This window comes from Herpailurus yagouaroundi, unplaced genomic scaffold, assembly GCF_014898765.1.
Source record: "Herpailurus yagouaroundi ecotype Mexico unplaced genomic scaffold, PumYag 530, whole genome shotgun sequence".
Lineage (NCBI taxonomy): Eukaryota > Metazoa > Chordata > Mammalia > Carnivora > Felidae > Herpailurus > Herpailurus yagouaroundi.
The window spans coordinates 3,572,193-3,583,368 of NW_024412747.1; the positions used below are offsets into that span (position 1 = coordinate 3,572,193).

At 55.8% G+C, this 11,176-nt stretch overlaps 1 protein-coding gene across 4 annotated transcripts in view; it reads right to left on the reverse strand.

Annotated features, from left to right (window-relative positions):
- The window catches only part of GPR137B (G protein-coupled receptor 137B), a 64,116-nt gene extending 52,993 nt beyond the window's left edge, over positions 1-11,123 (reverse strand). The window contains exon 1 of one of the 4 annotated variants that reach the window (XM_040464874.1): positions 10,566-11,121. In XM_040464874.1, the coding sequence (XP_040320808.1) occupies positions 10,566-10,979 (414 nt within the window). In that variant the 5' untranslated portion in view covers positions 10,980-11,121. Of the gene's footprint in view, positions 1-10,565 lie in introns of all 4 variants that reach the window. The other 3 variants (XM_040464873.1, XM_040464875.1, XM_040464876.1) reach the window with 3 other exon arrangements.
- Between the last annotated feature and the right edge of the window lie 53 nt (positions 11,124-11,176).

An 11,176-nucleotide genomic window follows, 5' to 3' on the forward strand; every position in this document is an offset into this window, starting at 1 on the left:
TAAAAAAAAAAAAAAAAAAAAAAAAAGAAAGAAAGAAAGAAAGAAAGAAAGAAACGAAACGAAACTCTGGAACATGAAGTGCCTTTCTGGAGGGCAGCCTGCGTCCTCCGCCCCGGGAAGCCCACCGTGAGTGCTGCGGCCTTGCCTCCAGGTGCACATGTGCCCCACCTGCAGGGGAGGAAGGCGGTGGGTCCCACAGCCCCCAGCAGCAGAGACCCACCCTGGCCTGCCAAGGCCGCTGGGCAGAGGCCACAGGGAGAGGCGGCCTCCCTCCCTGTGGGACAGGCGGGGACTGACAATGCGGATCGGCCTCCCTGGCAGGATTCTCTCTCTTCAGCCTCACGTACAGGAATGACCTTGGCCACACAAGGCGCCGTTATCATTACTAGGTTTCTGAACCACTCCTCCGGCAACAGAGGCCATTCCCGATTTGCCAGTCAAGGCCCTGCCTGGAATTGTTCGGGATGTGCCGAAGTAAGTAACACCTTAGCAGCACGGAGGCCACTCTGTCCAGCACGGGAAGCTCAGCCGGGGGTTACCGGCCGGCCGGGCCCAAAGGCTCCAAGAAGGCAGGTCCGCGCGCCCCTCCAGCGCACCACGTCTCGCTACGCCACGGATCCTTGCAGGAAGGTACGCAGAGCTACAAGATAGGTTCGCGGTGAAAATGCCTCGGGGGTTCCCCCCACAGAACAACCTTCTGCCTCAGAAATGAGGAGGATCCTGACTCTGGCCGTTGCTGGGGGCAGTGTGGTACCTGCTACTGACTGCCAACTTGCATTCCCCCAAATTCACGTGCTGAAGTCCCGCCCCTCAATGTGATGGTGTCAGCAGGGTCCTCCTTCAGTGGACCCCAGAGAGCTCTCTCCGCTCTCCGCCAGGCAAGGACTCAGAGGAGTCACCGTCTGCAACCAGAAAGCGGCTCTCGCCGCAGCCCGGCCACAGCGACGCCCTGATCTCAGACTCCCAGCTCCAGAACCGTGAGCAGCAAATTTCTGTCAAGCTGCAGAGTCGGTGCGGTTCTGTTCCTGCAGCCTGAGCACACGAAGACAGCAGAGACGATGCTCCCTGCATCCTGCCCGGAGACAGCCACCATCCGTCTGTCCTAAGAAAGCAGTGCCGTCTGGCAGGGAGAAACTGCTTACGGGGAGGGCGGCCTCGTGCTCCTGGAGCTGCCCCCCCACCCCGGCTCACCGCTCACCGTGGGACACGGGGCGGGGCCGACAGGGACCAGGATGGGGAGGGACAAACCCACATCCCATCAGAAACAATGAAAGGAACTGAGAATGTCCCACCCCAAGTGGACAGGACCCGGGAGGATACATCTGTGAAGGGCTGTCGTGGGAGGAAGGACTCTGTCTGTTGGGCATGACCGCATGGGGAGAAATGGGAGCTAACCAGCCATCCCCCCTAAGTACCACCCTTCTGTACCGATACCGCCCTGGGCCCCAGGAAGCCGCCACCACGAACAAACCGGAGCAAACAAGATTTGCCCTACACTTCAACAGTAACAAAAGCCCTTGGTTCAACCTTCCGTTGGAGACATCCCACTTTGTGTCACGGCTGTGAGGACTGTGACCAAGTAATGTCGGCCAATGGCACGAGAGATGTTCGTCAGGTAGTCTGCTTCCCCCTCAACACCAAGTTCCTTTAAGGCAGGAGCCATGTTCGACCTTAATCTTGTCTACACGGCATCTAGAGAGTAACAGGTGCTCAGAAACACAAGACCAGGCAACCCCAACGTCCATCCACGGAGGAAAGGGTGTCCATCCTCGGAGGAAAGGTAACCATCCGTGGCAGACGCCCACAACCGAGCATTATCCAACCTTGAAAAGGAATGATGTCGTGGGGCACCTGGATAGCTCCGACGGTTAAGCGTCCGACTTTGGCTCAGGTCATGACCTCGCAGTCGTGAGTTTGAGCCCCAGGTCGTGCTGTCGGCTGTCAGCGCTGAGCCCACTTCACTTCCTCTGTCCCCCTCTCGTTCTCTGTCCCTCCCCCACTCACTCTCTCTCTCTCAAAAATAAAAAGACATTTAAACACTTTAAAAAATAAAGAAATGACGTCATGATACCAGCTATGACGTGGATGAACCCCGAAAACATTATGCTCGGTGAGAGAAGCAGGCACACCAGGGCACTTGCTGGGTGATTCCTCTGATGAGAAATATCCAGAACAGGTCAACTCGCAGAGACAGAGGGCACTCCGTGGCTGCCCAGAGAGCACCTACCCAACGGGTTTGGAGTAATGGAAACATTCTAGAATTAAAGAAAGATGACAGCTGCATAGCACGAATGGCCTAAATGCCACTAAACAGTACACAACACAAATTAGTTGTATGTTATGTGCAGTTCACCTTAATTTTATTTTTTAATGTTTATTTTTGAGAGACAGAGGCATGAGTGGGGGAGGGGCAGAGAAAGAGGGAGACACAGAATCCGAAGCAGGCTCCAGACTACAAGCTGTCAGCACAGAGCTCGATGCAGGGCTCGAACCCACGAACTGCGAGATCATGACCTGAGCTGAAGTCAGACGCTGAAGTGACGGAGCCACCCAGGTGCTCCCCACCTTAATTTTAAAAACATACCTTGTTGAATGAACGAAGTGAATCTCTAGGTTCCGGTGCAAAGGTGTGTGAAAGCTGTATGTGGACACAGCTTTGTGCTTGTGCTGTCCCCTCACGACAGGAGTGCGGCCCTGACGGGGGCCTAGCCACCTAGCCACGGGGGCGGGGGTGGGGATTGTGGAGGGGAGCTGGTGGTGCTCACATTCTGCACCCTTCTCTCCCTGTGACCACCGTTCGTGCAAAATGCCTGATGGATGACACAGCCCCCAACAGCAAGCCCAGGAGAGCAGCGTGAGGCAGGTGCGGCCCGGGAGCCGATTCCATTGCATGGGTGCAATTTTACTCCGTGGATCACGTTTAGCAAGTATGTCTGCAATTAAAGGGGGTAGAGAGCTGATGATGTCACAAGACATCAAGCCAGTCGAGGCCCCTCGTCTGTCTCTCCCCAGCCCCTGGCAGGGGAGGGGAGAGTGAATGATGCTAACCATGAGACATATGAAAATCCGAGTCCATTTCCAATGGGTCCCAGCAAAAATAACAAGGTAAAGATGGGGCGGGAGCTTGGTGGTAAATGCTGGGTTTGTTCTAACCTCATCCCAAGGACCAAATGCAGCCCGTGGTCTGTTTTTGTATGGCCTGTGAGCTAAGAATAGCTTTTACCTTCACACACACACACACACATATATATGTGTGTGTGTGTGTGTGTGTGTGTGTGTGTATATATACACACACATAAATAAAAGAATACACAGCAGAAACCGTATGCAGCTCAAAAGGCCTAAAACACTGACGTGGGCACCCAGCACCACTTCCTTCCTCGGGGCCCTCCACGCACAAATTTGAGGAAATCAACCCACTTGTAGAGAAAAACCACTCGGCCTCAATCTGTCCCCACCGGTTACCAGACTCCACACTTCAGCCCCAGGATAAACAAACAGTAAACCATTTACAAGCCTTTGCAAACCTCCGTGAATGCCAACGTGCCAGGTATGGTCTGAGATTGTTTGCTGAGGCTATTTCTGTCCCGGGAAAACCGACCTACCGGAACGTCAGGGCTGAGACAGGCCCACAAACCAGGAAGAGCCTCTTCTCTCGCTGGAGATGAAGAACAGGAACCGACGGCTGAAAGCAGCGCTCCAGATCACATGATGTGTTGTTCTCGAAAACCGAAGAAGTTCAGGGTGATGTCACGGGGGTGAGCAGCCTTTGAGCCCGTCAGTGTCTGTCGTCTAGACAGCCCGGCCCTCACTGCCCAGCCCAGCACCTCCAGGAAGAGCCCCTCCCAGGCACTGGAAGCCTCAGGCATTTAGATGGGGGACACATGAAAGCCCCGTCCTTGGGGAGGGCACCCGCCACCCTGCCCGGGAATGACACCAACCTGGGGACAGTGCTCTCTCCCTGCCTCCGCCCCCAACCCCACAGGCCCTGCTCATCTGACCTGGGGAAAGTCAGGGAGGAAAAAGATGCCACAAAACCCTGTAGGTAGCAGGGTGTGTGGGACCCAGACCAAAGCTCCCGGTGGGGACAGGAGCCGCAGGTCTGGGCTCGGTGCACACGGATGAAGCCGGCAGCGCTTGGATCGGACTCTGCTGTTGGGAAATCAAGGCTTCGTGGTCAGTGGGGTTTGATTTCACATACACTGTGAGTCTAACCATTCCCAGGAGCGCCAAGGGCATTAATGAAATATGGTTCACCTTAGGTCGGCACCAAAGCAGTAATAATGGGAGCAGGGAAAATTAAAAGCTTGTGCTGCAAGGAGAGATCTTGGGAGCCAGGCTGTGGAATTAGAAGCCTTCTTCCTGGGGGAAATTTTTAGAAAGCTGGGAAGCTACTTCCTGGGAGAGGCTGGTGCTGGGCGGTACACAAGGTAAATAAGGAAACTTGTCCTGGGCTCTGTGTGCCCATGCCCTCGTAGAGGCACATACACAGACATATACACAGACGCTTACACACACACACACACACAGAAGACATGCAGGTACATACACACACAGAGGCATGCACACAGGCACGCACACACAAGTACACACAGAAAGACATGCACACAGGTACACAGAGAGGCATGCATATAGGTACACATACACAGAAGCATGTACACAAGCACACACAGGTACACAGACACACAGGCATGTACACAAACGTTCACACACAGGGGCATGCACACAGATGTATATGCATAGGGGCATGCACACAGGCGTACACACATATAGAGGCATGTGCACAGATGTACACACACAGAAGCACACACAAAGGTACAGATACACACACAAACATGTACACAGATGTACACACACCGAAGCATGCACACAGGTACACAGAGATGCAGGCACACAGGTGTACACACACAGAGGCATGTACATAGATGTACACACACAGAAGCACACAAACAGGTACACACAGAGGCATGCACACAGATGTATGCACACAGAAGCACACACACAGACACATGCACACAGATGTACACACACAGGTACACACAAAGCTCTGGAAGCTGTTAGTCCACTGACTGACCACAAGGAGCCCGTGCCAAGGACAAGGAGATCATGGGTGCAGTGCACAGAGGTGAGGCCAAGCATATGCCTTGGTGTGACCGGTCCCAGCTTTGAAATAAGGTACCTGGGGGCTGTGAAAGGCTTGCCTTGTGTGTTCCTAAGCTTCTTACTTCTTCATAATCACCAACAGGCCTACAAGCATCCCCCCGCTCAACTCCTGGATCAGGGCCTGCACACAACAGGTATTTAGTAAATATTTCTTGATTAAATGGACTGCCAAGACTTGTTTCTTCCTAAGATCAACACCTCCCTTTTCCTGGTGGGGGAGGCGGGGGGAGAGAGGATCCCTGGACTCGATTCTGGCTGCCTCCTGGCTTCCTGTCAGCAGGGCTGAGGACAAGGATGCATTGTGAGTTGGGGGTCGTGTGTGCACCAAGCACAGGCTCACAGGTCCTAGGTCTCATCCCGGCTCTTCACGCCAGGCTGGGTGACCCTGGACAAGTCACTAGCATTCTCCTGGCCTCGGTCGGCTCACCTGCAAAATGAAGGGCCGGGCGGCTGAGCCTCCCACTCTCCCCGGCTCCTAGCTCTTCCACACTCTCCCTGAGGGCAGGCCATGCGCCACGACCGTATTACAAACACAAATGCCGCCACGCGGTGGTCAAAGTCATTTTGATGACCCGATGGGGTGATAAAAGGAGAGCCAGCACTGAGGTGTGGTCCCTGCCGCTAGAGGCAGAAAGAGGACCTTAACTGAGGTGCAGAGAGACGCCGCACAGACACTATCTCCTTTGACCTGCTCCAACCAGGGGGATGGGCACCATGGTGGCCGCTTCCCCAGGGAGGAAGGTCAATAACCATCCACGGGAGCCACACTCGGGGTGAAGCCAGGATTCGAACCCAGCTCTGCCCAGAGTCCCTGCTCCTTCCATTCCCAGTGATGCCTCCTGATTCATAGGCCTTTACTGGCACATCATGAGCCCCAGGCCCCCATGATGTGCTCCGACACCCACCATGGCCCCCAGACCCCCAGGATGAGCCCCGGTCCCCACGGTGACTCCGACACCTCCCATGAGTCTCAGCGCCCCGCCCCTCCCAACCCCCCTTGCAGCTTCCCAGCTGCCCCGTAAGATGCACAACGCTCCTGGCTCCTGCCTCAGCATCCATTAATCACACCACATCTCCCCCCGCCGAGAGAGGGCACTTCTCCTTTTCCTTCCTCAAACCACCCTACTGTGATGGCAGGAATCTGTCACCGGGCTCAAGACAAAGCTGTAGCAGCAAGAAGCTGAACCCCCTCCACTCAACCGAACTCAGGGACCCCAAGAGTCTGGGGTCTAGACTCGTAATTCCCAGTGAGAATGGCTGGAAGACACAGCTGCCCGGGGATCACCGAGCCCACGGCCACACCACCACGTCTGCAGACAGACCCGCCCTGCCCAGGGGCTGCCCTGGCCCAGGAGCTGGGGTGGGAGGCACTGCAATACCTCACCCCCATGTGCCTCGGGTGTCAGGGTCCTGCTCTGATGGAAAGCTCTATGTGAAGGGCAAATGGAAGGGCAAATGGTGCTAGAAGAGCAGGCTCTGGAGGAAAGGCCTCGGCCCCACCCCTTCTGAGCCAGCAAGGAGCCGAGGGGGAGCTTGGTGGGGGCCGGCACGGGTGCTGGGGCCCGGAGCCAGAAACGAAAGGTACCCCGTGCTCCGTGTTCCGGAGAGAGCCCCAGACATCTGGGCCGGCCGTTCACACCCTTCACAGGGCCTGCTCAGAGTGGGCAGAACCATTACTACCAGTAGCCAACTCCCCACCTTCCAGGCCATATGACAGGGCAGAGAGTGGAGAAAAGGAGTCATCAATCAGCCTGCCGGCAGGAGGGCAGCATTCGTGGTGGAAGATGCGACCGTCGCCCCAGGTCACTGGAGACAAAACTCCAAGGGAGCTGCTCAGGGGGATCAGGAAGCAGGGGACCTGGCCACCCTGCTCCCCGGGCAGGAGCTGCGCTGGGAACGCTCAGTCCCAAGAGGTGGAGACCTGAGAACAAAACGGGTTGTGGAGAGAGTTCTGCCAGAGGCCAGCCTGTGCCATGGAGGTCTGAGGACACCAGGGACTCAGGAGCAGCACCTGCCTCCACCTGGGATCTGTGTGGGTGGCGGGGCCCCCAGGCGGGCAAAGAAAGGAAAGGGGCAGGTGTGGGCCTGGGAGGAGACCTCGTGTGGGCACCAGCCCATGACCTGTGTGGCCCCACCCAAAGCCAGGATTGGACGGAAGGGGGGCGGGCAGAGGGGGCCAGGACAAAACTAAGTCCACGATATGGACATGGCCACATGGTAGGGTTACCCACAGAGCCAGAGGCGAACAAGCTGGAAGTGAACAGGCAGGGGAGTCACTTGAGACAACCCTGTCCACGCCCCACCCCCCCACGTCCACCTTGGGCCAGTCCCAGAAGAGCCACATTCCAAAGACGGAAGGGGAGAGACTTAAGAGTGCAGCCCCTGAGGGACCAGACCGCGGCACTCGGATGGTCAGGGCACCTCACCAGGTGCTGCACAGGCTGCGTCTTCACCTCTCCGACACTCGGAGGAGAGAGTGAGAAGATCCTTCTCACGGGTCATTAAGGAGGATCCACAGACACGTCAGTGAGCCCCAGGCGCAGGGCCAGACACAGATGACAATGACAGTAAAAACTTCCTCCAGCTCCAGAACCACCTTCCAGTTCCTCCCCAGGCTTCTGCCACGCCCTCTGCCACTGCCCTCTCCTTCCCAAGCAGCCTCCCAAACTGCCCCAAACCCGCCTCTTCTCTGAGGACTCGGCTCCCACTCAAGCCTCCTGAAGCTTAAGCATACACTCCCCTAGATCCCTGAAGTCATTGCTTAACTGTGTGGTACACAGTACATTTTGTGTCTCCCCAGCCAGATGTTCGCCCCTCGCAGAACAGGTGTCACGTACGCAATAGGCTATGTTCTCCCAGAAATACTGTACCACGCAGGACAGGCCTGACACTCAGATGTCAGAAGTGTGGGTGGGTCTCCCGGCTCTTCCGTGCACTGACCATGTGACCCTGAGTGAGTCACTGAACCTCTCTGACCTTCCCCAAAAAGGGAACACTATCTGAGGACTGCCGTGAAGCATAAGGCAAACCACTCAGAACTGTGCCTAGCACACAGTAGGCGCTTCTTAATTATTTCCTGCTACCCCTCCCCCAAAATACAATGTACTTGTTGAGATGGGACCGGGCAGCAGGAATTCTTAAGGCTCTCTCTCCTGGCAATTCCAGTGGTTGAGAACCTTGTCTAAGAGAAGGCACGTGGAGGAGGGGGGCACCTGCGGGGCTCAGTCAGTTAAGCGTCCGGCTTCAGCTCAGGTCGTGATCTCACAGTTCGTGGGTTCGAGCCCCGTGTCTGGCTCTGTGCTGAGGCTCGGAGCCTGGAGCCTGCTTCAGATTCTGTGTCTCCCTCTCTCTCTGCCCCTCCCATGTTCATGCTCATGCCCTGTCTCTCTCTGTCTCTCTCTCAAAAATAAATAAACATAAAAAAAATTTTTTTAAATAAGAGAAGGTACATGGGAGGGAAGAGGGAGTGACGTCAGAGCTGAGCGCCGAGCTGAGCCCCAAAGGTTGACTCCCTTTAGAACTCCCCAGAAATATCAGAGCATTTGTCAGGAAGCCAGGGGATGGCTCTGCTCTGCAGGGTCTCGGATGCCAGCACGGAGGCACCACCTTCCTCCGCCAGCCACGCTGGATATATAAAGGGGAAAAAAAGACTGGGAAGATATAAAGAGGCCAGAGCTTGAGGCCTCTTGGCCTGAGCAGCTCTGTCTGCCTGGTCACTCTTTCCCTCACTCAGCATTTACTTGCCAACCAGCAGATGGTGCAGAAACTGTGGCCCTGGCCCTAATCCAGCCGGGCGGAGGATTTGCATGTGATTAGCAGAGAGCTATGGCACTGCCCTACGGTTCCCTTTTCTTTTTTTCCTTCAAAACGGGGCACAAACGATCTCAGAACAAAACACGATCGCTGTCACAGTGCTGGAAGTAACATCAACCCATCTGACTTTTGTATCTTGCAGGAACTATCTCTTTCTGATCCCACTAAAAAGCTGGAGTCGTCTGCAATGTAGCTGACTGCCTCAACCAGTTTGGGAGCTTAAAAGTGGTAGCTGGAGAGATAAAACCCACCACTTGGGGACTGGAAAACAGGGTGCTACCCAGAACATATCAGCAGACTTCAAGTGTGGATCCATTTTTATAAGGTTATAACAGCTACTAAATGGTACATGTGCTATTTTGCAGTCAGAACGTATTTCCACCAGATTTCCAGTCATGGGCTGCTTCTACCTTTTCTGGCCTTTTTTTTTTTTAAGCAATGGCATTTTCTTTAGAGAAACAGGGACGCTGTGAAAAGGAATGTAATGCCGGCTTGCACAAAGCCTCTGCCCATGAGAGAGCTCTTAAATCAACAGGTGACATGGGCAGAGTCCTAGTGAAAATGCATGCTTTAGTGCTTGGAGAGCTAATGACAATCAGAGATGACGGTGATGGCATTGTGCTATTAAACCTTTATGCAATTCTTTACACGGTATTTGCACAGCACTTTACAATAGCTGTGCTTTCCTCAAGGCAGCCGTCACAGCAGCCAAGTCGATTCACATGGTCTCCCATTAGCTTATTAACAACATGCCTCATAAACTGGTTCCTCTGTGCCCGTAAAAGCGCCCCAGTAAACTTTATGGCTTTTTCTTGGGGGCCTCTCAGACCGGCTCAGACAGCAAGCCCGACCTCCTGCCGCAGCAGCTGGGGAGCTGGGTGTAACCCCAGACTGCTGTTTAGCAACCCTGTGAAATGAATTAGTAAGCTCCAGTTCATTCAAGAGGGCTCCTAAGCTGGAGATGAAAAACACCTTACCCGAAACGGGACAATCCCACCCTGCCATCACTCAAAATAAAAAAAAAAAAAAAAGAAAGAAAGAAAGAAAAGAAAAGAAAAAAAAAAATCGGCGTCTGGCCCAAATCTGGAGGCCAAACATGTGGATGACCTTTCCAGGCTCAGAGTTAGGTGCCCTGGGATGACGGGATGGAGGAGAAATTCTACAGTTCAAGTCTTCCTGGCGGACACACTTCCCACAGTACCGATCCTGATGTGTGTGTGAGGGAAGATGCGGCTGTGTCTGGACAGTGAGGGCCCGACTGTCCCATGGCCCACTGGACCATGTTGAGCTAAGGGCAGAGACAGACGTGGTGGCCTCCGGCCCCGACTTCCTTTCGCTTTCGCCTCTTTTGGGAATACAAGGGCGATACCTTGTATCTGTACCTGCAGAATGGCCTGCAGGTAGGACAGGGCTCGGGTGACCCCAGCCCGGTGCCTTTTCCCCTACACTGTCAGCCCTGGGGCTCTGTGACCGCCCCCAGGCAGCCGTCGCCCCGGCATCCGGCGGCGCCGAGCAGGGCGGGGAGCCACCTGCCAGGTGAGCGCCCGCCCAGGTGCCTCCCGCTCGCGGCGCTGCGTTCCGCGACTCACCTGCGTGAAATACAAGTTCATCAGCGTGAGGGTGAAGAACTGCAGGCACACGGGAAAACAGTAGAGCAGCCAGAAGACGAAGGGGCTGAGCGCATTGGCCGCCACGAAATCTTTGAAGTAGAAGGAGAAGAGGACCGTCCGCAGGGAGGCCCAGAAGAGGCAGAGGAAGAGGAAGACGCTCTGGTAGCTAAGCCGCTTGTGGCGGTAGCGCAGCACCAGCCAGAGCTGGACGTAGATGAACACGAAGAGCAGCGAGTAGAACACGGTGTAGACGATGGTGAGGCCGAGCTTCACGTAGGGGGGCACGGCCGGGGTCAGCGTGGGCGGCAGCGAGTCGTTGCGGAGAGGGTCCCACGGCGGAGCCTCCATCGGGCCGGGGGCGCTGCAGCGGGGCCGGGGGCGCTCGGGCCTCATCGGGGCTCGCCGCCGCCGCCCCCGCGGGGGTCTCCGAGCATCGCGCTCCGCCCGGAGCCCGGCGACTGGAGGAAAGAAAACAAGCCGCACTTCCTCCCCCGGCACCACATGATTCACTGGGGCGGCCTTTGTCTGCGATTGGCAGCGCCGCGCCCGCCGCCCCCGCGCGCCCGCCAGCCCCGCGCGCCCGCGGGCGG